Source organism: Periophthalmus magnuspinnatus, chromosome 3 (assembly GCF_009829125.3).
Source record: "Periophthalmus magnuspinnatus isolate fPerMag1 chromosome 3, fPerMag1.2.pri, whole genome shotgun sequence".
In the NCBI taxonomy this organism is placed as follows: domain Eukaryota; kingdom Metazoa; phylum Chordata; class Actinopteri; order Gobiiformes; family Gobiidae; genus Periophthalmus; species Periophthalmus magnuspinnatus.
Window position 1 is genome coordinate 6,203,747 of NC_047128.1, and position 22,454 is coordinate 6,226,200.

The window sequence follows — 22,454 nt, forward strand, 5'->3', positions numbered from 1 at the left end:
ATATATATATATATATATATATATATATATATATATATATATATATAATATATATATATATATATAAAAAAATGAAGGTCACTGAAAATGTCATTGGAGCTATTGAATGTTTAACCTGGCCACCAAACAAAAGCAGACGTGTTGTTTGGCATTACACTTTTCACATTAGCAGCTCCTCAAGGCCAAATACCTTAACTAATTTAACCCAAAACTGCTGTATCTTTGTTGCAAAATAAAACAACTTCCTTTCAAGGTCTCAAGGCACATTTTAATCTGCCATCCTCTACATCACGTACATTGCATCTATTTCACTATATTAAACATCTCCCAAAAAGCCATGTGTCAACTTAACCTTGGATAATGCATCTACAAATTTAAGCATGCCCTTCACAGTGGCAGAACGGATAGATCTAGATGATAAAAAGGCACAAAGCACCCCAATTCCCCAAAGTGATGTGCAATGTCTAGTAACGTTATAAGTTGTTCTCTCCTGTTTTGAAAAAAGTCAATCGGAGCTATACAAAACATGAGCCAGGAATGCTTCACAGTAATTAATTTTCTTCGGTAGCCCCATAAAAGGGTAGTGCGAAATAAAGATTTCATCGGTATTGAGTAGAGGAACAGTTTTGAGTCCTGCTGTTTTCATGGCCAAGTAATCTCTTTATTGAGCCTCCAACCGTACCATGGTCACGTAGTGCATAGCGTAGCCTTCTCAAACTAAGTAAAGGAAGACACTAAAGACTACAGTTGGCCGTTCAGTAAACAGTAAATGACAAACATACAGAAGACCATGGCAAGATGTATATATTTAAAGCTATAATTCTTCAAAAGTGTGAAGAAAAAACTATGGACATAGCTCAAGAGTAATTCAAGGATCCTGTTTTATCTCAGCTGTGCATTTCGCCAGGGGCTTGAGGAGGACACACTTGCTTTTATGCATGAGAATAAAGACCTCACTGGAGCATCATTATATGCAGATTATCAAAACCCTAAGAAACGCCACAGGAGCTCTCCAGAGGTAGTCCAAACAATTAAGACACACATATCAGCCACGTTTTGTCATGTTTTTCTTGTACTCCCACATACCACACAGTGTGGGGAGTCTGCAGGAAGCAAATATGGAATTCTGTTTTAACCCATTGTTGAGACCTAGTTTTGTCCTAATTTCCTACTGATTTCTTATTGCTCATTGGTTCACTTCTGTATTAAGTCCTTGATTATTTATTTAGCTTTATTTTGGTAAGGGGTTGGGTAACGACCAAAAATAGTCACTGTTGCTGGTTTAGAGAGTTAAGTGTGGCCTGGTTTAGATTCTGGGTAGAGCTTGGGAGAAGTGTGAAAAAATGTTACATCGCAAATGTGTTTTGAGGATATGCAGAATTTAAACATTTAAAAACACTGTACTAAAAGCTATTTTAAGAAGGTTGCAAATTGTACTGATCAAAAGTAAAAAGAACAAATCTGCTGTGTCATCTTCCAGAGATAAAAGGCAATATTTATGCAATTTTGTGGTTCATTTTACAGTCCATTTATAATTTCTGCAATACTGGAACCAACCAGTCAACCATTATATTTATGGCTAGTGGTTCTTAAACCTTGTTGGAGGTACTGAACCCCACCAGTTCATATGCATATTCACCGAACCCTTCTTTATTGAAAAATAAAACATTATTTTTTCAAATTCAAGACATATGTATGTTTTTCTGGTGCACAAAATGAACCGTGCATTAACATCACTGTGTTCAAAGAATAAAACCAATACAATGCATGAACTCACAACAAATTACATACATACCTTTTTACAAAGACATGACCTTTTTTAATACTACCACACTGAAATTATTTAAATTTTTAACCGGGCAGGTACTTCAATAGGCACATCAAAGGGTGCATTTGTTGAATTGGGACACGGCTAGCGTCTGGAGACGCTTGCAGTCCGCGAATCATATGAGTTGGGTGTGTGTCTTGACCTCTGCCGAACCCCTGAGACTGACTCACCAAACCCCTAGGGTTCGATCGAACCCAGGTTAAGAACCACTGATTTATGGGCATAATCATAGTCCTATAGTCATAATTACAAAAAATATTTTGAGAGATATACATTTTAGTCATTATCGCCCACCTTAAATTCTTGGTTTACTCCTGGGTTTGTTAGGATGACACCTTGGCTTAATGTGGTCTGGTTTAGTCCTTGTATGAACCTGGTTTGGACCTATTCTGAAGAGGCACTTGTGGTGAGATCGAGCTTACAGTGTGTATACTGTATATACTGCAATTTCCGTACTTGCTCATAATCAACGCCTCCTCTTGAGTTGTGCCTGTAGCAATATAAACAAGGTGCCCTGGTCAGCCTGCATGTGACCTTTAGCACTATGGCCAAGCTCTACACTGGAATGATGTCCATAGTAGATGATGTTGATTGTCAGCCTTTTTTAGAGTATTGTCTCCGCTAAATAGGAAACATGACCTCACAAAAGAGTCTGTTATGTTGCACTAAGCGAAGAACAACAGTGTAACTAACATTAAAGCAGTGAGAGACATTAGATGTTTACAAGTCCATTTAGCATCTGATCTCAGAAAATTCCCCCGAGAGGAACACCGAGGAATATAAAGGAGTGTATAAACAAAGACTTAAATTGACATCAAAACGGGCTGTATAATATTAAGGGAATATTAGCTGAACATTGTGATAATGAAACAATGACAGGCATTAGCAAATTGTTATAAAATCAATTATTGGATTTGGAACTATTAAGATTTAAATTGTTGTCTTCCCCAATTACCTTTCAATGATCAGATGTGATTTGAGAACTGACTTCATGAGTTACAGTGCTATATCTTTATTTCCATGTTAAAAGTAAATTTAAGTATAATATGCTTAGTCATAATGTATTGAGAATAAACAAGTTGTCTTTTGAAGTATGCATTCTTACTCCATGTTGAGATTTCCTTCTAAAAATTTCTCCAGTGCTGTGCTGTTTGGAGATTTGGTTACAGGCTTTTTGAGTTGATCCACGGCAACAAACTGATAACCCAGCTCACGCCAGATTTATATGTGTAGCACTCTGAATTAAGTTCTAAACAATATCAGTCTGGGATGGCTCTCACCGAAAGCAATGGGAAAACATGGAACATCATGACGTATTACCGTAAAATTCGGACTATTGAACCCACCTGAATATAAGCCACACCAGCTAAATTTGAAAAGAAAATAAATTTTGTACATATATTCAAGCAGGGCTTTTATTCATGTGCGGCTTATATAAGCCGCAGGTTTTCATGTTGTAACGTGAGATATTTACTTTTGCTAGGTTTAGCTTTTTTTTTGTTTTAATTTAAGACACGATTTTTAAAAAAATGCCTGAAAATCAGCAGTACGGTACCAACACGCCATCAACACAGGATGAACATACCTGCATGTTTAGAAAATAAAATAGCACCAACACGATAGTAAAATGGGATGAACATGCCTGCATGTTTAGAAAATAAAACCGCACCAACACGGGCCATCTGCTTTTATTTCCTCTGAAAGCTTTTGCCATCTTTTTACATTGACTAAGTTCTTCCCGCTGCTGCCTCCAACGTTGCACCATCGATTCACTGATTGCAAACTTACATGCAAGCTTTATTTGCTTATTTGATGGCCAGATCAATTGCCTTTAACTTAAAAGCTGCATCATATACATTTTTTCGTGTGTTTTCCATGTTGAGGGTGTGTGAATGAGATGCAAAATGACTGTTCAAAATCAAAACTAGTGTATTCTGCAGCACATAATCTTTGTCCACATCTGTCTCACTTTTGTACTTACAGCTAGAGAGCCCCCGGTGGTTGTTAGCCAGTCAAACTGTATAAATTAGCCGCACCATTGTATAGGCTGCACAGTTCAAAGTGTGGGAAAAAAGTAGCAGCTTATAGACCGAAATTTATGGTATTTGAATCTGACTGGCTGAAATATCATAACAGTGGACAAGCGAAAAAATCTAACTTTTATTACTTCCATTTGAGAGAAAAGACTTCTTCCTTGTTCACAAATGTAAAAAAGCACTTACCTTCTGCACGTTTTTCACAAAAAATAAAAATTGTCCGTATTGACGCTAAAATAGGCTGAATCTATCAGCGTCATCATGTTTGTTTTGGTTTGCATGAGCACTTTGCCTTTGGCTTCCACACAAACCTCAATTCTGCTCTGTGATTGGTCCTCCCATCCGCTTATCCTTACAGTGGGTGCATGCCAAGATGGATTCTCATGAGTTAAAAACATTCTTCATGTTTAGGAAATTGTATCAGGAGGTTTTTGGTTGCTTGAGAAAATGAGGTTTTTTGAGTGCATCCTGAAATTGGACTCAACTTGAATTCTTCACAACAAAGCACCAAGTCACAGTTTTTGGCTGAACACACTCCAAATTTCTAGCCCATCCACTCCACAGCCCCAAATTGGCTCCATGCTAGTTTCTCATATTCCCATAGATGAATGAGCAACGTCCACAGAGCCAATGGAAGTCTCTGAACCCCATGCTAAGATGAATTTGTGATACACTGTGCAGCATGCATGGATTTATTTTCCATGAATAAACACAAACATACAGAGCTGGGTCGTGAAAGTTAATTTTGAGACTACATACATTGGAGTACACTTGCCGCTTTAGTAATTTGTTTTGAAAGGAAATCATAAGCAGCAATATCCTGAGAGAGAACAAGTCGATAAAAAAGGAAAACATGTCTTTTTTGTATATTTGCAGCTTAACAAGTAAGCAGCACGTCAATTCAGAACTTAATTTGGTTGTCTGGCTCAATACAAGATGTTCAATGTACCCACATTACAACTTAATGATGTCCTATGTGCAATTATTTTCTGTTTAATTACAAGCTGTCTGATAATCAAATGCCTCTTTCTGTAGATTTGGGCTATATTGTGAATTACCTCGGCTGGCGCGGTCCACATGCTCCAGGTCATCAACAAATTTAATCACATCTGGGAATTCCTCCTCACACACTTGAGCCAGGAAGTGGAGTAATGTTGTCTTCTGGTCAGCTGACTTTGTGTCCTTCAGCTGTTTGGAGAAAAAAAAAAGTAATCAGTGTATATATTGATTCTATAAGCCATTATTTGAATGTTAATCTTAAAGTTGCATCAAAATACCATATTGACCCCATATAATAGGGAGTGAAAGACTAACCAGCTATGGAAGCTATATGGAAGCTATATCATGGCCCTAACACTAGTATCAAAAAGTTTAGCAGTATTGGAATCAGCGTATTCTCTTGTCTACTACACAAAACTCAATATTTCATGGGAGCATTTTTGTTATATTTGCTGTGGATAAATACATAACATTTTTACTTATAGTATATTTGTTTTTAATTTCATTGGAGCACAAGAAATGTTCTTAGGGTTTATTCATAGGCTTTATAAATGCTGAGTGACTGACTGTACCGCAGCTGATTCTCTCTTGTACTCATGCTGCTCTGACATATTCAGACTGTGATGACCACTTTTGTGCTCTGTACCCATCTTCCCCTCACACAACAATTTTTCAATTTGCCGGATAAATTTCCGTCCGTGCTCTTTTACAGTCTAATTCCAAGATGCGCCTCAGTATTCCAGCCAAACACATCTCCCATGGAGTGCGTCGCTGCGTATCTCTCTAGGTGATCTATTGGTAGACAGCAGTGCACTCAGCCCCGCAGAGTTTAATCATGTTTGTATTATCTCCCCTAATCAAACATTCTCATCTCTTTTCATTTCTGTTTTGCCATATTTTCAAAAGCTTCAAGTGTTTTCTCACAAAAGGTTTCTTTCTGAATTTAGATGGATGGTAATCATAGTTGACAATGTAAACATTTTGCTTTTCGGTGGGGCTGGGTGCAATTTTCCTGCGCCACGGAGTGTGCCTTGGAATTAAGTTGTCAAACTGAGGGCCAGGCAGAAGGTGATGTCTTCCTCTGAATTTCCTATCTGTGACATTGAATCTAACCCTTGTCCCATGAGTCTGACAAAAGATAAAGACACAGGGGCGCTAACAAAGGAGCAACAAGTTAGTAAACAAATTCTATTAATACAACTGTGCTTCTGCCAATACTTCCACATATGTAAATAAAAAAGTCTTCTGTATGTGCACATGCAGTGTTGATATGAACATAAGCACCACAGTTGAACAGGGCACAGAGGTGGCAATGATTAATGGCTTCAGAGGTTGTTACTGTGGAAACTGCACAGAGACCCATCAGCTGTAATGTAAGCACTGAGAGAGCCCCACTTCCACAAGTACACTTCCCTCTCTGTCAACACAGATTTAACACAATAAAAATGCCTGTCTTTTTACCACAAAGCATCCAGGCTTCACTCTTGTCTCTGGTCCATCTCACATAAGCTTTTAGTTTGTATAAAATGTGCAAAAAACTCAAACAGCATATGGGCTCGAAACATATATTCTGACAGAATAACATGCCTTATTTCTACTGAGTAATTTAAAATGCACACTGAGGCTGTGTTCATAGAATAATGATAGAAAAGTGGATATTGTTATCAGCCTATTCATTACCTCATGGACAAAAATATCAAAGGCATTATTATGGGTTTATACCAAGTATCAAAGGTGTTAAGAGCCAACACTATTTCACAATCTTATGTCTAGGTTAAAAGGGCGAATATTTCTTTAGGTAGATCGTTTTCCTAATAACTCAAATGAGAAAGCCTATTTTTAATATCCAAAAACACATTTGCTGAAGGGATAGTTGTGCAATGGTTGTTAAGGTCAGTTTCGCTCCTCTCACCTTGCACAGTGAACTGAGGTCAAACCCATATGACTGGGCATTTCTGGAGCCAGCATTCATGTAATTGCCCAGCAGCAGCACCAGTTCCAGCAAGCGCCCGAACGCAGGGCTCTTCCTGACCTCATCACAGGCCGTGCTCACAGAGAGGATGTCCGGACGGAGGTTGGTGACCTGCTCCTCAAACTGTAGCCGGAAAAGGATGTGGTTGAGGCGTGGACGTAGACGCTTCACGCTGCTCATCTGAAAAAGCAGACAAAAAATGACAAAACAAAATAAGGCAACGTAAACAAAAGGGCTCCAGGTCTTGCCACTCAGAGCTGAAGACTTTTGGAGCAAAATGGGGAATGTAATGGCTAAAAAACAGGTTTGAAGGTAACACAGGCTTTGCTTCCAGACACGTCTTGACAGGGTAAGTACAGATGATACCCATATTCAAAATCTGTCGGACAGCAGGGAAATAGTCCATAACAAAAGGTGGGTTCTAAAAATAATATGATATGATATGGTCTTCATCAAAATATTAACCAAACACCTACAGTAAAAGCACAGATTAAACTGTAGTTGTAAATCTGTCTCAATTACATTGATCTGGAAAGTCATACCTTTTGAATAATCAATATTAAAGTTTTGCTATTCACCTTATTCTGCCATGCCCAGTTTTACCTCTGACTGCAACAGGCAAACACTTCCATTTACTTTGGAACTGCCGTTTAAGCAAAAAAAAAAAAAACAATTTAATTTAAGCTAAAGAAAAGTCTTATGCCTAAAATATATCAAGTAGATTGATTTGTGTAAAATGTTCAACGATAATAGTGAAACCAATTGATGCCAGTGACATAATATCCCCAGAGCAGACTTAAACCACAAAAACTTCTAAACCTGCAATATTGTAAATAACAAAAAAAAACAACAACAAAAACATACAAACAACAGAGCTGTAGTACATAAATAACAGAATGAAATAGCAATGCGTAAACATCTGTAACGAGTCACAGACGTTATTAATTCAACCCTCTACAGCTAAAATCTTACTGTATAATAAAAAAATAGCCCAAAAAGAAAAAAAGGACACAGAACAGATTATAAAAAAATATATATTAAAAAATATTTTTCCATCCATCTTATATCTAGTATAAGTTTATACATTTATAACTCGATATAATAATTATGGTGACAGGCCTGCCGGCAGCCCCATGCAAAATCATACAACCAAAATGATAATGGTGGCAGTGGCAAGTTCCGGAATAACGTCAATAACAAATTTCGAAACATCCATGTTCTAAGTCTTATTATATTAATTAGGTGCAGGTAGGCCTGTCACGATAACAAATTTGAAGTGCAATATATTGCTGAAGAAAACATAGATGATAAACGATAATAATGAAACTAATTTATGTCACTGATACAATAACCAAAAAGTAGAATTATCCCCTAAAAATTATTCTAAATGTACAATAATGGCAATAAACAGATAGCAGAATGAAACACTTAGGTATTTAGTTTGTATCTATAATGAGTAGCTATTTATTCAACTATAATGAGTAGCTATTTATTTTAAAAAAAACAAAAAAAAACCCAAAATGCTCATGACTAGTACTAAGAAAAAGTACCCACAATAAATACTGACCCCAAAAAATATTGTTCCAAGTAAATATAGTATTTTTCATGACAGGCCTATGTGTAGGTAATATATCATGTTAGAACATACTCTACGTTGTCAAAATATATGCTGCAATGAAAGGGGATATAAGCACAAATGCTGCTTTGGTGTTTTCTATTCTCTGTCTCAGTCTGCAACTGGAAAGCCTAATGAAATAGCCTTTGAACACAGTCAAAGTAAAATGTGATCAACATGTACACAATAGCGATCCAATTTCAAAGACATTTATCTATTTGGCATGTTAAAGAGCGTTGCTAGGCTAGACGTCATAGATGCTGGCATTGATTTGATTTGGGTTTCAGGTCTGGCGAGTTAATTGTGGAGTTAGTGTCCATATAGGGCAGGCCGCGGAGGAGGTGGAATATACAATAGGCTGCCTTGGATTACCACTCTCACCCAATTAGAGAAAATTGGAAAATATTGCACTGGGCCGTGGGCTTGGACACAGTTGAATTTATGTGTGTGTTTGTGGGTTGGATTTGTCCAGGTCTGAATGGTGTCTTTCACACAACAGCTGGCCCTATGGTTTTGATGTCCTCCATCAAGGGTTTAATTATAGCTACTGTAATGCTATCAAATGACTATTTCAGGCCCTAAGTGAGGGAGTGCATTTGTGTGAGCTAGTTCAGCGAGTTGGTGTGCTGTAGAAATGAGACCGAAAACACGCCGTTATGAGAAAAAACAGCAATGAAATTAGACGGGGCAAATGTGCAGCTAAACACAGAGTTCAAAGTACACACATACACAGAATGAGAAAAGTCAGAGCAGCTAGGTTCACAGCTAAAAGTGTAGTGCATCTGTTATTTCTGTACAAAACATATAGAACAGAGGCAGTGCAGTTATTGAAGAGTAAACTTTGCAAACTGGGTGTAAATAAGACTATATAGACACCATCAACTCACATTGAACACAAAGGCAAAGATGGTTATGAATGTCAATAACACATATAACCTGTTCTAATAGCCATGTGTGATAAAAAAAAAAAAAATGCAAATATGCTAAGAAAGTGTTAGCTGAATGTGTAAGGTTATGACTTGCTTGAAATCTATCAATCAAATCCAAGTTGATAGAATGGTAAAATCTAAATATTTTGTATTTATTCAACATTATAAAGCAGTAATAATAAATTGTACAAACACTCTACAGATTAACACTGAACCAATTATTAATAACTACCATACCTACAATGAAAGCCCTGTGTGATAGGATACACTCAGCTGAGAAAGTTTGAGAATTAAAAAATTATATATATATATATATATAAATCCAAATCCTTGCTATTCAGAAGAATTCTAATCCCAAAATTGCAATATTTTCAGCTGTAGAGTAAGAAGTTAGGCCAATAATAAACTTGAACTTTCACTGAATAAAGGTCCTTTGTTCAACAATAAACATTACTCTTACCAATATGTGTAGACAGACATTAGCAGTTTATATAACTACTGTCGCCAATATCTCCATGTAATCAATGTTAGGTGAAATATTTCAGTCTCTTCAATGTACAGTTCAGAAGCACACACAAGGTGAAGTTCAAATACTAAGGTTGAAGGATATAGATAAAAGTGTAGATGAAATGTTGTTTGTACAATAGTAAATTAAAAATTCTCTTTGAACCCCAGCTTTTCTGTTACAGGTGAAAGCACACAGGATCCTCTGGCCCACGCCAAATACAACTCTCATGACCTCATTGTTCTACGACTCCCTGATGAACTATACACAACAGCTGAACACGGTATATTTTTTTTCCTTCTCATCACCCACTCATTGTGTTTTCAATCACTGAGAAGATACATACCAGGGCTTATTAGAGAACAAGTGGCTTTATGGAGGAAACAGAGAAGCTTTTGTATTAAGTCAATGGCCTGGTTGCTAGGCAGGCACACAAAATAGATTAAGATACAGCCCTCATGAATAATTCCAAATAAACCATCCTTGAAACGTCTTTAAGAAAACGATGCAGACATAATTAGCCAGCAGTGTTGCTCTTTAATGTGAATAAATCTGCGTGGTGGTCCGCAGGTGTCCTGTCTCTCCTCTCAGGGCTTAAGGCGATAGGATTTAAAAAAAGCTTAGGATTAGGATATTTATATGAGGGGGGAAGGGGGGGGGGGGCTTGCGTAGTGGTGAAAAAGTGTGTGTTTTTTCTTTCTTTCTTCTGAAGACACTGTTGCCATATTTTGAAGGGTAAACAGGAAGAGTAATTATTTAGAATTAACGGATTATGGTTTCCAGACCCAGACCGGGTTCCCAGACCGGGTTCCCAGACCGGGTTCCCAGACCGGGTTCCCAGACCGGGTTCCCAGACCGGGTTCCCAGACCGGGTTCTTTCAGTTTTAAGACAGTTAATGCATAGAACCACAAAATAATTTATCAAGTTACAGGTATATGGTAATATGGTGTAGTTAAAAAATAATAATATAACAACTATCAAAAAGTATAAGTCTAACGCTAGCTTCAAACGTGTACTCACCACAATTCCAAACTGCTCAGGCTCCGATAAACTTGGGTATTCATCTTTAAAGTTGGCCAAAGCATTGAGCTGCTCCTGCTCTGGCAAGTGCTTCACAAGGTTCTACAAAGAAAGACAACAATAAACAATATTTAATTAGCAAGAAAGTCCTTTTTCTTTCTTGATATGATAATGTGCAAGTTGCAGAAAAAACTATCTACAACTATTAAAAAGACCCACAACAGATCTGTTACTTGACATTCAATCTTTATATATATTTTTTTTTATTTAAAGCTCACAATATTGCACTACCAGAGATAGAAACTGTCTGGGCTCAGTCATGTCCTTCACTTATGATAGCAATATAAGCCATATTTGTAATGTATAGTATACATTTTGCATTATAGTACCTGGATCATAGGCTCAGTGAGCTGGTCCTCGTCCACTTCCACAATCATCCGACGGATTTCTTTATAAGGCATTCGGAATGATCCCAAGAAAATAGCTAGAGAGACACATTTAGCATTAAGATGGAGTCAGCAATGGAAGGATTTTAAGTGTTTGCAACTATGGGAAGAGGTAGTTCGGTACTAATTTGGTTGACATGTATTTAAAATTTTGTTATGCATTTGGAAAGTTGAAAACACTTAAGCAAATGTGTTATTTTGCCAGATGTTACCATAAAACATTAATATTTCAAATAATTAGCCTTTCTCTCTCACACACACACAACACACACACACACACACACACACAATTTAACCATTAGCCAGTATTCAAGACACGTTAGCCAGTATGCGAATTCATTACCTCGAAAGGACAGACAGTACAGGATTGCATGTATTTTAAATGAGGTCAAAATAACATTAACATTTTATAAGAACACCTTGTACTATTATAATTAAAATAAAGTAGTATAAGTATAAACATCCCCTGTTAATAATTTGCAATGCATATTAATAAGAGGTACACTAATGTGAGCCGATTCTTAGCCTCATTTTATTTTAATTTTTTTACTTGCAATGGTTGAAAAACTAAACCACCCACTTCTTTCTGCCTCCTCTTTCTTCATCCATGTTTTACACTGCATGATTTATCACTGTTACTGGGCTGATTAGACTCATTTTGTTTTAATGCATGAAACAAAGGTCACAGCTCCACTTGATATAAGCCAATGAGGTGCTAACATCCGGGAGTGCTCCAGAGATCCTCATTAATGTCTGTGCTTTTTAAATGGTCATATCAAGAGCATGTGAGTGTGAATGTGGGTGAGAGGCTACGACCGGCAAATCAGAGGCGAATCAGTGGCATAATGTACATGATTATACTGTTATGCTCCTTCATTTAATAGATGTTGGGGATTGTTAATTAGATCTGTAATGTAATATAAATAGTTTTGCTGAAGAGGGCTTGCTGGCATTATGGACTTCTTGCTAAAGCAACAAGGGCAGTGCAAAATTGTTAAGAGGATCACAAAGTAAGGAGCAGAAAGAACAAGGTCATCAATGGCATGTTTTCTGTCTTTTTGAAAACAAGCCTGAAGTGCAATATTTTCTGAAATGTGTCTGATAAACTCAAGTGTTCACATTTTGGACATTTTGTCTTTGCTACCTGCATGCAAACTTTTGTTTTATGAAGATCGCACTCAATTGAAGTAAATTGGCTGGTAGAGTTGCCATAATCAATGATGTAAGAGACCTTGAATGTCTGGAAATGTGCTTAATAATTATTATGTGTTGTTTTGAACTACAAAACTTACTAGACCATGTGGCACTGTGCAATTTGTGTATCTCGTTTTCAATATTCAACAAAATTTTCCAGAATAATGAGGAAGTTGGATAGGAAATAAACAGTGGAAGCAGACTTCATTTCAAAAGGCTTAGTTTTGTCCATTCACATAACCGCAGTCCTCAAGTTTGCTGGGAATTTTCAAGTCTGCACAGCTGCTGTACACACTGCCAAAAGATCTGTACAAAAATCTCAGATGCCTCTGTTCCAAAATGGTGAAAAAGTTTGGATGCTAGGTTAAAAGCTCCAAAAGGTTACATTTTAAAACAAGATCTAATTTAGTGTTAAAGCAAATAATAGCTGTAACCTATCTAGTGAAGATAATAGTGTTTACTTACACAGATTCTGAGCAATCTTTGGATCCAACACCTTGAGTTCTTTGATTTTTTTCTTCATGCATTTCTTGTCCTCTAGGCTGTCCTCTTCTTGTTTTACTGGTGGAGAAAAGAAATGGTTATTATCCTCAGAACGTAAATACTGTACTGTATATATATTCCATAGCTTGAAAGCAATGGAATATATACAGTACATATTCCATTGTTTTTTACAAGAAGAAGTATATAAAATTGCTTTTAATTGCATGTTGGATTTTTTGGAAAATATATTCTGCATGTACTTATTAGGTTGACACATAAGCGGCTTAATAAGAGAAGGACTCCACCTCCGCCATATATATTTTTTTTCATTGGTGTTTAAACCATAGACTGTATAAAGAAAAGGACTAAGGGGTATGACGTCACCCATAATGTTTGGCTCCAGTAAAATTAAGCTCAATGCAAACAGTTATGGGGCAAATTTGGAGCCGAGTTCCATATTTGGAATTTTGATTGCGAGTATCATAGCAACCAAAGAGCCAATCTGGAGCGAGGCTGCTGAAGGTAACGCTCCTTCCCGCCCACAGAGCTGGTTGAACACAGAGTGGGTACTTAGCAACAGGTTTGATTTACAGCGTTGCTAACACTAGCAGGAGTGACATTGGCGATAGAAGATGCCTGATTTGTCTGTTATGTTCATATTTTGGCTTACAGACACAATAGCAAAATAAAATACCAGGATCATTTAGAGTGGGTAAAAACAAAAATTAAGAGCCTGACAGCAGCGGTTATAAAGAAAGGGGGGGACAATTTTTCAATAGAAAGTGAATTGGGTAAGGTGATGGAGCTGGAAGCGCACCCATGCTTGCATCCTGTTTGAAACTAGAGACGTTTTATAGAGTTTTTTTTTTTTTTTCATAGATGATGCCAGTTTGATTTTTTACCCCCAAATTCTATAATTTATATACTTACTACAAACTCACCCACAGCCCTTTTTAATATAACAGAGCTGTGTAGTCACATTTTGTACAATTATCTCTTTGTACTAAAGTGTGTATGGCTATCTCTATTTAGAACGCGGCAGCTAGCAGGTGAGCTGTGTCCATTTATATATATATATGTCTGTGGTTTAAACAAGGCTGGTATTCCTTTTTTAAACGCTCACAATTGCAATTATGTAAAATAATATGAATTTACTGTGTATAAAGCTCACTTTCATCGACTTTAATTTGAAAATTGGAGTTAATTAGCATACTGACAACACATTAAACCAAAAACAATAGGCATGGACTGTGACCATTTGTGACACTAGCAACAAGCACAGAAAATGGGATTACATCTGGGTCCACTAACAAAGCTGAAGCGTGGGTTATTCAATACAGTATGTGCTACACAGACATACTGTTTCACATAGCTTAATCAGGCTCGTAGGTGAAGGTAAATTTACAGGTCAGGGTGACTTAGATACTGGATGTGCTGTTAAAACTAGTGTATAAAGTAAATACAAGGATCCACAAACCTCTTAAGCCACACTTACAAAGATCAGTACATGGTTGAACTTAATTATTAAACACACTATATTAAGAGAGCAAAATGTGCATCCCGGGAGGACACTGGGTAATTGTCTGGTGCTGTAATTATGCCGTGTCTGTGTGGTAAGAGAAGAGGGGAATGGTGAGGAATGAGGAGGTGGAGGGATAAGAGAGAAGAGATAATACGCAGGTAATATATTTCTGTGGTCAACTTGGGCTTCCCGTAGATATCTTGAATCTAATTAAAAAGTGGCGGGAGGCACACTGGGTGCCCCTGCAGAAACGGGGCTGTTAGCAAGGACCACAAACACAAGGATCAAATGCACATAACATATTCACATTCCCCAGACTTACATGGCTCCTCCGGTGGTGTACTGTCCTCGCACTCTTTTCAATTTGTTAATGGAAAACAAAGGAGGGGCAATAAGTACCACAAATAAGAAATGGAACTTTTTATTATTTTTGCTAGAAGTAAATTTACCTTTGGTTAATCTTAAACTTTTGGGTAGTCTTGGATTTGTCTTATACTGTTGCAGAAACAGCAGAGACCAATTTGGATTTTTTTTTTTACTTCCCAGTACAAAATTCATCACTAATCCAAAATGATTACATATTATTATTTATTTGAGCACATAATGTTTTGTATTGACAACAGTACTCAATGATTTGACCTTCCAGAGTGATTAGAGTAAATGTATGTTTCTTCATAGATTAAAGATTATCGAGTGTTCACAGACTTGCCAAATACTATCATGAACCATACTAATGAGACTAAGATAAACGGTATAGTGTATAAATAAAGATAAAGAAAGAAAAGAAATATAGATTCCCGAGCAGTACTACATTAAACTTTTATAGAAAGAACACCGCTTGTCATAATAATGAAGACATATTAATCAACTCATCACAGAATAATAAGCACATAGCTTTGCAGAACCTAATTGCTTGTACACACACACACATACACACACTGTAGTAGGCAGGATATAATTTCACTGCATATAAATATACTTGGCCTGGTCATATAGTACATGATTAATTTCCCCATAATGAAGATCAACAGTAACCGCCCACCACTTCTGGAAGTAAATTTCTCATTCATTTTCCCCATAAACTTTCGAACAAAAGCATATTAAAAGTTTGAATGCTTGCTCAGGGCTAATCAGTGGTATGTGGTATCTAATGACAACAAAAACTATAATTTTATTGAAAAACTTTCTGAAACTTATAAATTTATTAATTTTTTTTATTTTTTATTTTAAGTTTTTGGGACTGAAAACACCCACATTATGGACTTTAGTTATCACGCAGCTGGTTAGCCTCTGTCATCCCTTTAAACTCCTAGTATTTTAATTTTTAAAAAAGTCTTTGGGGAAAAAAGGAATACAAATTAAAGCCGCAAGCGGCATCGAACGGCCCTCGCGGGCCGTGCTTCGCACTCGGCCGACCCCGCACTCCCTGTGGGTGGCGCTAACGCGCCACTTGTCCCTTTTTTATTGCGGCTTTGGGCTGCACTTGTCACTTAAGTCAATTTGTGCTGATGCACAAAATGCAACAACATGGGTTTTCCAGGCATCGCCATGGCAACACCGTGCAAAATACAAACTTGGCCCCCCAGACTTTTTTGACGGGGACGACCTGAAGAATCACTGTGCCAAATTTTATGTCCGTCGTTGACGGTAATAAGTCGTTATAAGACTTTGAAATGCATGAAATTTTGGAAATTTTCCCATTAGGATAACATGGGCGCTTTCGCGCATCACCATGGCAACCCAGTGAAAAATATGACATGGGTCTGATTGACTTTTTTGATCAGGATGACATGACGAGTCATGGTGCCAAATTTCACATTATTCCATGAAACTAATATTTTTCCCATGAATGGGAAAAATTTGGAGATTTCCCATTAGGATAACATTGGCAGTTTGGTGCATCACCATGGCAACACGGTGCAAAAGACAACATAGGTCTGATTGACTTTATTGATTGGGATGACCCAATGGAATTTTGTGTCAAATTTGGTAACATTTGGGAAAACTAAATTTTCGGCCATCCATACAAATATATTACATGTTCTGTAGGGGGCGCTGTCGCGCCAAATTTATTTCTTTCACAAACATTAGAATTAGGCCCGAAAGTTTTACAACTGATTCGAATTTGAGCCAAATCGGACTTTGCTTGCGCAAACGGGAGCAAATGTTGAAATTTGAAAATTGCAAAAATTCCGATGGAATTTTGCGGCTTCGCCGCACGGAAACCATAATAGGCATCATCATAAATTGGATAACTTTTGATGCCCCACTTGTCTAGATGATGTACAGTGAATTTCAGCCCTGCAGGTGAAGCGCCTTCAGAGGAGTTGACGAAAATGCGAGGTCAGCGAAAACGCTGACTCGGCATTTTGGAATGTTCAATCCAAGATGGCCGACTTCTGGTGCGTCAGAGGGCGTGGCCATAATAATCTTTTTTGTTTGGCATCACTTGAAGAATGCATGTACCGAATTTCGTGGCTCTACGGCAAAGTTGACGTCGGGACGTCTCCCATTGACGCAATGTATTTTGACTTTTGCAGGGGGCGCTGTCGCGCCATTTTTTTATGCTCAATGATGCACCACATAAAAAAATAAATTTTTCGCCAGACCTGAATTTTGGGCAAAATTTGGTGAGTTTTTAAATTCGTTTAGGGGGTCAAAATCCTGCTCAAAGTGCAGGAGAAAGAATAAATAAATAAATAAACAAAAATAATAATAATTTTAGCAAAAACAATATATCCGATAACATTAGAATGACATATTATACGTTTTTTGAAAGCTCTCGACCTTCCCCACGTCACCGTGGGGTCAATGGCGAATGACGGGCGCTGACGCGCCCGTCATTCGCCATGACGTCGGGCTCCGCCATTGACCTCCCATTGACTTCCATTCATTTTAGCAGTTATAAGTATGGCCCATGCCTGCGGCATGGGGGCTTGGATAGGGCTCGATGTCAGGAGTGTGTTTGGGAACATGAGCGCTTCGCGCTGCGTCAGCGTCAACATTGTTGACGCTGACATGCTAGCAAGAACAAAAATGCATGTCCCATGCCTACGGCATGGGTTGCTAGGACACAGGAGTCTGTGCAAGGTCGCGGTGCTGCCACGAAGTTGCGCGCTTCGCGCGCAACTTCGTGAAGACAGTCTGCAACGATGAGTGCTTCGCACTCATCGTTGCGGAAGCAATAGGCCCTACGCCCTGTAGGGGCTCGGGCCTAAAAATTACTTCCGAAACCACAGTGGGCTTTGAAGTGGGTGGAATTGTCGAGTTCCATACTATGAAACTCTGCATCGACCCTCAATCATACAGTTTGCTATGAGATGGAAATAGCACATATGCAGTACAGTATTAGTACACCCCCACGGATCTGCCACAGGTGTTATCATTTAAACTGTCTAATTAAATCTCCACCTACCAGCATCACAGCTTTATTTCATTTTCCATAAAACACTACATTCAGCGAAGCTAGGTTGAGTTCTGTATAAGTCAGCCAATTAAAATGTCCCAGCAAGGGTCAAAGGTTTCTGGTTAATCAATAAGAAGGAGCGGCAACTGTTGTACTTATCAGATTGTGTGATCCCCAGGAACTAGCTGAGATAAGGGTACACTTGTGAGAGCACAGCAGCAGGGAGGCCACTTCACTTCACAAGGTCTTGGAAAAAGAGAGCCAGGGGATGCACAGACTGTATGTGTATGCGGCAACTTTCAGGATTTTTGAAAGAAAACTATAACAGCTTCTCCTCTTTTGAAGCCAACCACCAAGGAGACAACGACAAAATACAAAAAAAACAAATGAACTTTTCTTTTTAAGAAGATAGCTGACAAAAATAGTTTGTGATATGGTAATTATTGGCAAAGTGTTCAGGATCTAAGAGTTCTGCCCTCCTTTCTTGTGGTGTGCATGCTACCCTTTCGGAGTGGATTGTTTACATTTTTCTTGTACTACAGGTGCATCTGAAAATATTATTTTACAGTACTTCTGATCAATATATGGGATTAAGAAACAGATCCCAGATCTCACACTTGGTGGGTTTCCTCTGATTGCTCCCTCCACCCAAAACACGCACATTACGCAATCTTCCAGCTAAGTGATCCTGCCCAAGATGAGCTACAGGGGGGTCCCCTGTGGCGAAAAATTGCTCTTGACATGCGGCACTTGACTGTGCGCCACTGGTTGAAGGATGAGTCAAATGCAGAAAATGAATTTTCCTCAAAGGGCATTAATAAAGTAGATCTTATCTTACTTAAACATCCCTAGCCTTAAAACTCCTTTTCCAGGCAAGCAATGACCAGTTCTGCCTGTATCAGCCAATTAAAATGTTCTATAAAGGGTAAAAGGTGGCTAGTTAATCAATCGAGGGAGCGACAACATTTGTACTTATCAAGAGCCATCACCAGGAAGTGCTGGAGATAAGCGTATATCAGCAGGGAGTCCGCATCACATCACAAGGTCTCAGAGCGAAAAGAGCCAAGCTAGGAACACACAGGCTGTATGTGTGTGTGCTGCAACCTTCAGGATTTTGAACAAAAACAGAAACTAGCGTTGGCACTTTTATATTTTGCAAGGCTGACAATGGGGGAAAAACATCACAAAATGGCTAGTTTGCGTGTGGAAGCACAGGTAAAATCTCAGTATGTGATATGGGAAATCATTTCAAATATCTGTTGAAGGAAAAGTTGCTGAGTGTTGGCTTTGGTAAATGGCTGTTTCTAGAGATAAGAAAAGCGATAAACAACAAACACAATTTTAGTGGTCTATATGTGCAGCATGTGACCAATAATAATCACTTAAAAAGCATACATGTTTGATTCATTATCGAGTATGATCAATTAACATTTCTCCAAAGTTGGGCTGCATTTTTCGTTAAATGTATTGTTTATTCATAATAATGCATTGGTCTTATATAGCACTTTTCTAGACACTCAAAGCTTTGCAATTTTGCTTTACAGTAGTAGCCGCAGCAACTCTACCCAAAAGCGAGGCTACCGATCTGTGCCACTAGACCCTCGGACTCACCAATCACCAATACACACACCACTCTAATACTTAAGGCAATATGGGTGAAGTGCCTTGCCTCAGGACGCAATGGCTGGCCCCCCACTGTATCACCTGGTATTTCCAGCAGTCTGCCATCCAAATACTAATCAGGCCCAGCCCAGCTTTGCTTCTGAGATCTGACGAGATCAGGCTTTTGTCAAGGAAGTTTGGCCATTGATGTCAGTCTGTTTACAAACACTTCTCTGCTGTACATCAAAATTAGCTTTCTAAATATTTTTTGTTGTAGGCTTAACATTGTGCCCACTGCATTTTGTTTACATTTCATATAGCTAAAAGGGAAATCCGGCCGTTTTAAGCGAATTTTATTTTCAGATATTTTGAACCCTGACCAGCTGATGCACTACCATCCATATGACAAGCACATAACTAGAGGCACTACAGACAATTTTAAAGGCAAACATTCAGAATAAGAGAAAATCAGTCTGAAATATGTAACTTTCAAAAGAGCGAGGGAAGAAAACCACAGTAACCATCAAACGGGGAGTAAAATGAATGCGGTGTTCATCATAGGACGGGACAGCGGTGCAGACGAGGCCGACACTAAAGCTGCAAAACAAACTCTCAGTTGAAAGGGCTGCTCTGCCACAGCACTCTACATTCAGGCTGTCGAACATCTAAACATCTAAGTTAAGACATCCTAATAGAGGCCTGTAATATGTCAGCAAGGGGAGATAAGTTTGAAAAAAAAAAAAAAAGAGCAAAGAAGCAATGTCTCAATTATCATTTGTCCCTAATATTGAGTGACAACTCTTTAACATGATAGCAAGAGGAAGTCCACTATAAAACGTTTTTACCTCTGTAAACCAAGTAGTAAGGCCGGTGAGCTGTTAGCATACTCGTTTTTGTTAGAAGTACAGACTCCACTCAGGCCTCTGAAAGTTGTGAAACATAGTAATTCAAGGCCGCTAGGAATGCATTAGTAAAGTGATAAATAACTTTGGACCACTACAAACTGTTTAAAATGAACTAGTTTGCTTTCCACATTTTTAAGATGGAAAGGAAACCAGGTACTACGCCTTAAATTCAGAAGTCTAGAAAAAGGACCTACTTTAAACTAGGCTGATAAAGACAATTCTGTATCATTTCATGAATGTGAATGAAAATTTGCATCTGCATGTTGTGGGACAGCCTTCAGGGGAAGAGTGTTATTTTAAACTAATTCTATAAGAAATTGGAGGCACTCAAGATATATCAAAAATATGTCAGCTTGTACATTGCTTGCTTGATTGCATGCTCTCCCTAACAGAAGCACTTCCCACTAGGCGGTATCAGTGAATCGAACCGTCAAAGCACTAAAGGGAATGGTGGATGAAATAAAACAGCGAGCGAAAGAGCATGACTGATGGCGTACATGACAGGCAGGCCTCTGAGACAAGCATGTAACACCTCAAATCCACTCCCACTCTGGCGGCTACTGCTCCTCCCTCCTCCTGACCGGCAGTCCATCTTATCGGGAAGTCTAATCAAAGGAAACATCTTACTGGAATGACCCCCTTTTGCCGACATGAATGTGAAAGAAGATAAACTAGTATTATTAAGAGAGTAATCAAGTGAAGTGGGGGTGAGATAATACCAAGGGGAGAGTTATAGATCTAAATGAAACTAAAACAATAAACTAGGTCTAAACCAAGACTAAATTAAGTCTAAATGAGCGCTAAAGAAGAACGTGACCATACTGTAAGGATGACTTCATCACTGCATTATTACTGTCAACCAAATAGGCTTAGGCGGAATAGTCTATATGTCATTTGATTTGAACGTTTGTCGAACAATCTTACTTCCTGGAGGGATATCACATGACACCACTTTTTTTTACCTCCGTTATTTATGCCAGGTTACAGCGATATGATGGTCTCCTCATGAGAATGCACAAACACGTGCTGCAAGGGGGAAAAAATAGGAAGGCAGTATAATTAAATCACCATGTTTGTGTCCAATAGCCAATCAAAGCAGTCATGCAGGTAAAGTTTAAATCACAACCATTAGACGAGTTTCTGTAGCAGGGATAATGCGGGTTCTTGCAAAAGTACCAGAGCTCACTCGACACATTTAATACGCACAGATATACCGCGCCTCGAGCTAAATCCACTATGAGACATCTGATGCACAGGAGGGAGGCTGTCTAGAGCAAGTGAACAAATCCACCACTCTCCGCACATCTGTCAACGCTACAGTCAACAGATGAGACGAACAGCCAAGCCAGCCCAGTGCCTTTGACTATTGACTCAGTGGATTGTGGTTGTGATCCCGGCTGCAAACCCCCCAAAAAAAGCTTCACTCAGATTGACAGACAGTGTATCCGGCAACTACCTGGAACTAACGTGCTTGACCTCTCCTTCTCCCCCATCTCAGGCTGTCATATCAATGCCATCACCAAAAGCACATAAAACAGAGCAGCAAGGCCGTCAATGCCAGTGACTGTGGTAAGCCTATAGGTCTTTTTAATACATTATTGTAGCAGTGGTGTTCAAGATTATCATTTATTGTGACGTTTATTATATAGAAAACAAAATGTACAGAATGCAGGGGCACACCACATTGTATTGTAAATGAAATATAACCATAGTGTTGTAGGGGTATAGGCCTTTAGCCATTTAGTCGATTAATTGTTCAATGCTGTCTAGGTGGGCCAACATTTTAGTAGCCAACCAATTATTTTAATGGGATTATAGAAGATGTATAAAGCAGACAGATGAAGGCATGGAGTGAGTTAGAGACGTGGGTGTGAATGGGGATATCTTCATACAAGTAGATGCTGTTTACTAGTACTTTTTTGTATTTATATTTTTGTATGCACTTCTGTGAGCCTGTGGTCTTTTGAGTTCAATTTGGGTCAGATCGTAAC

At 38.4% G+C, this 22,454-nt stretch overlaps 1 protein-coding gene across 1 annotated transcript in view; it reads right to left on the minus strand.

Annotated features, from left to right (window-relative positions):
- LOC117388003 (protein diaphanous homolog 3-like) overlaps positions 1 to 22,454 on the minus strand; it is a 182,279-nt gene that overhangs the window by 102,501 nt on the left and 57,324 nt on the right. The window contains 5 exon segments of the mRNA XM_055229379.1: positions 4,923 to 5,052; positions 6,776 to 7,015; positions 10,906 to 11,007; positions 11,295 to 11,389; positions 13,011 to 13,106. Coding sequence (XP_055085354.1) covers positions 4,923 to 5,052; positions 6,776 to 7,015; positions 10,906 to 11,007; positions 11,295 to 11,389; positions 13,011 to 13,106 — 663 coding nt within the window.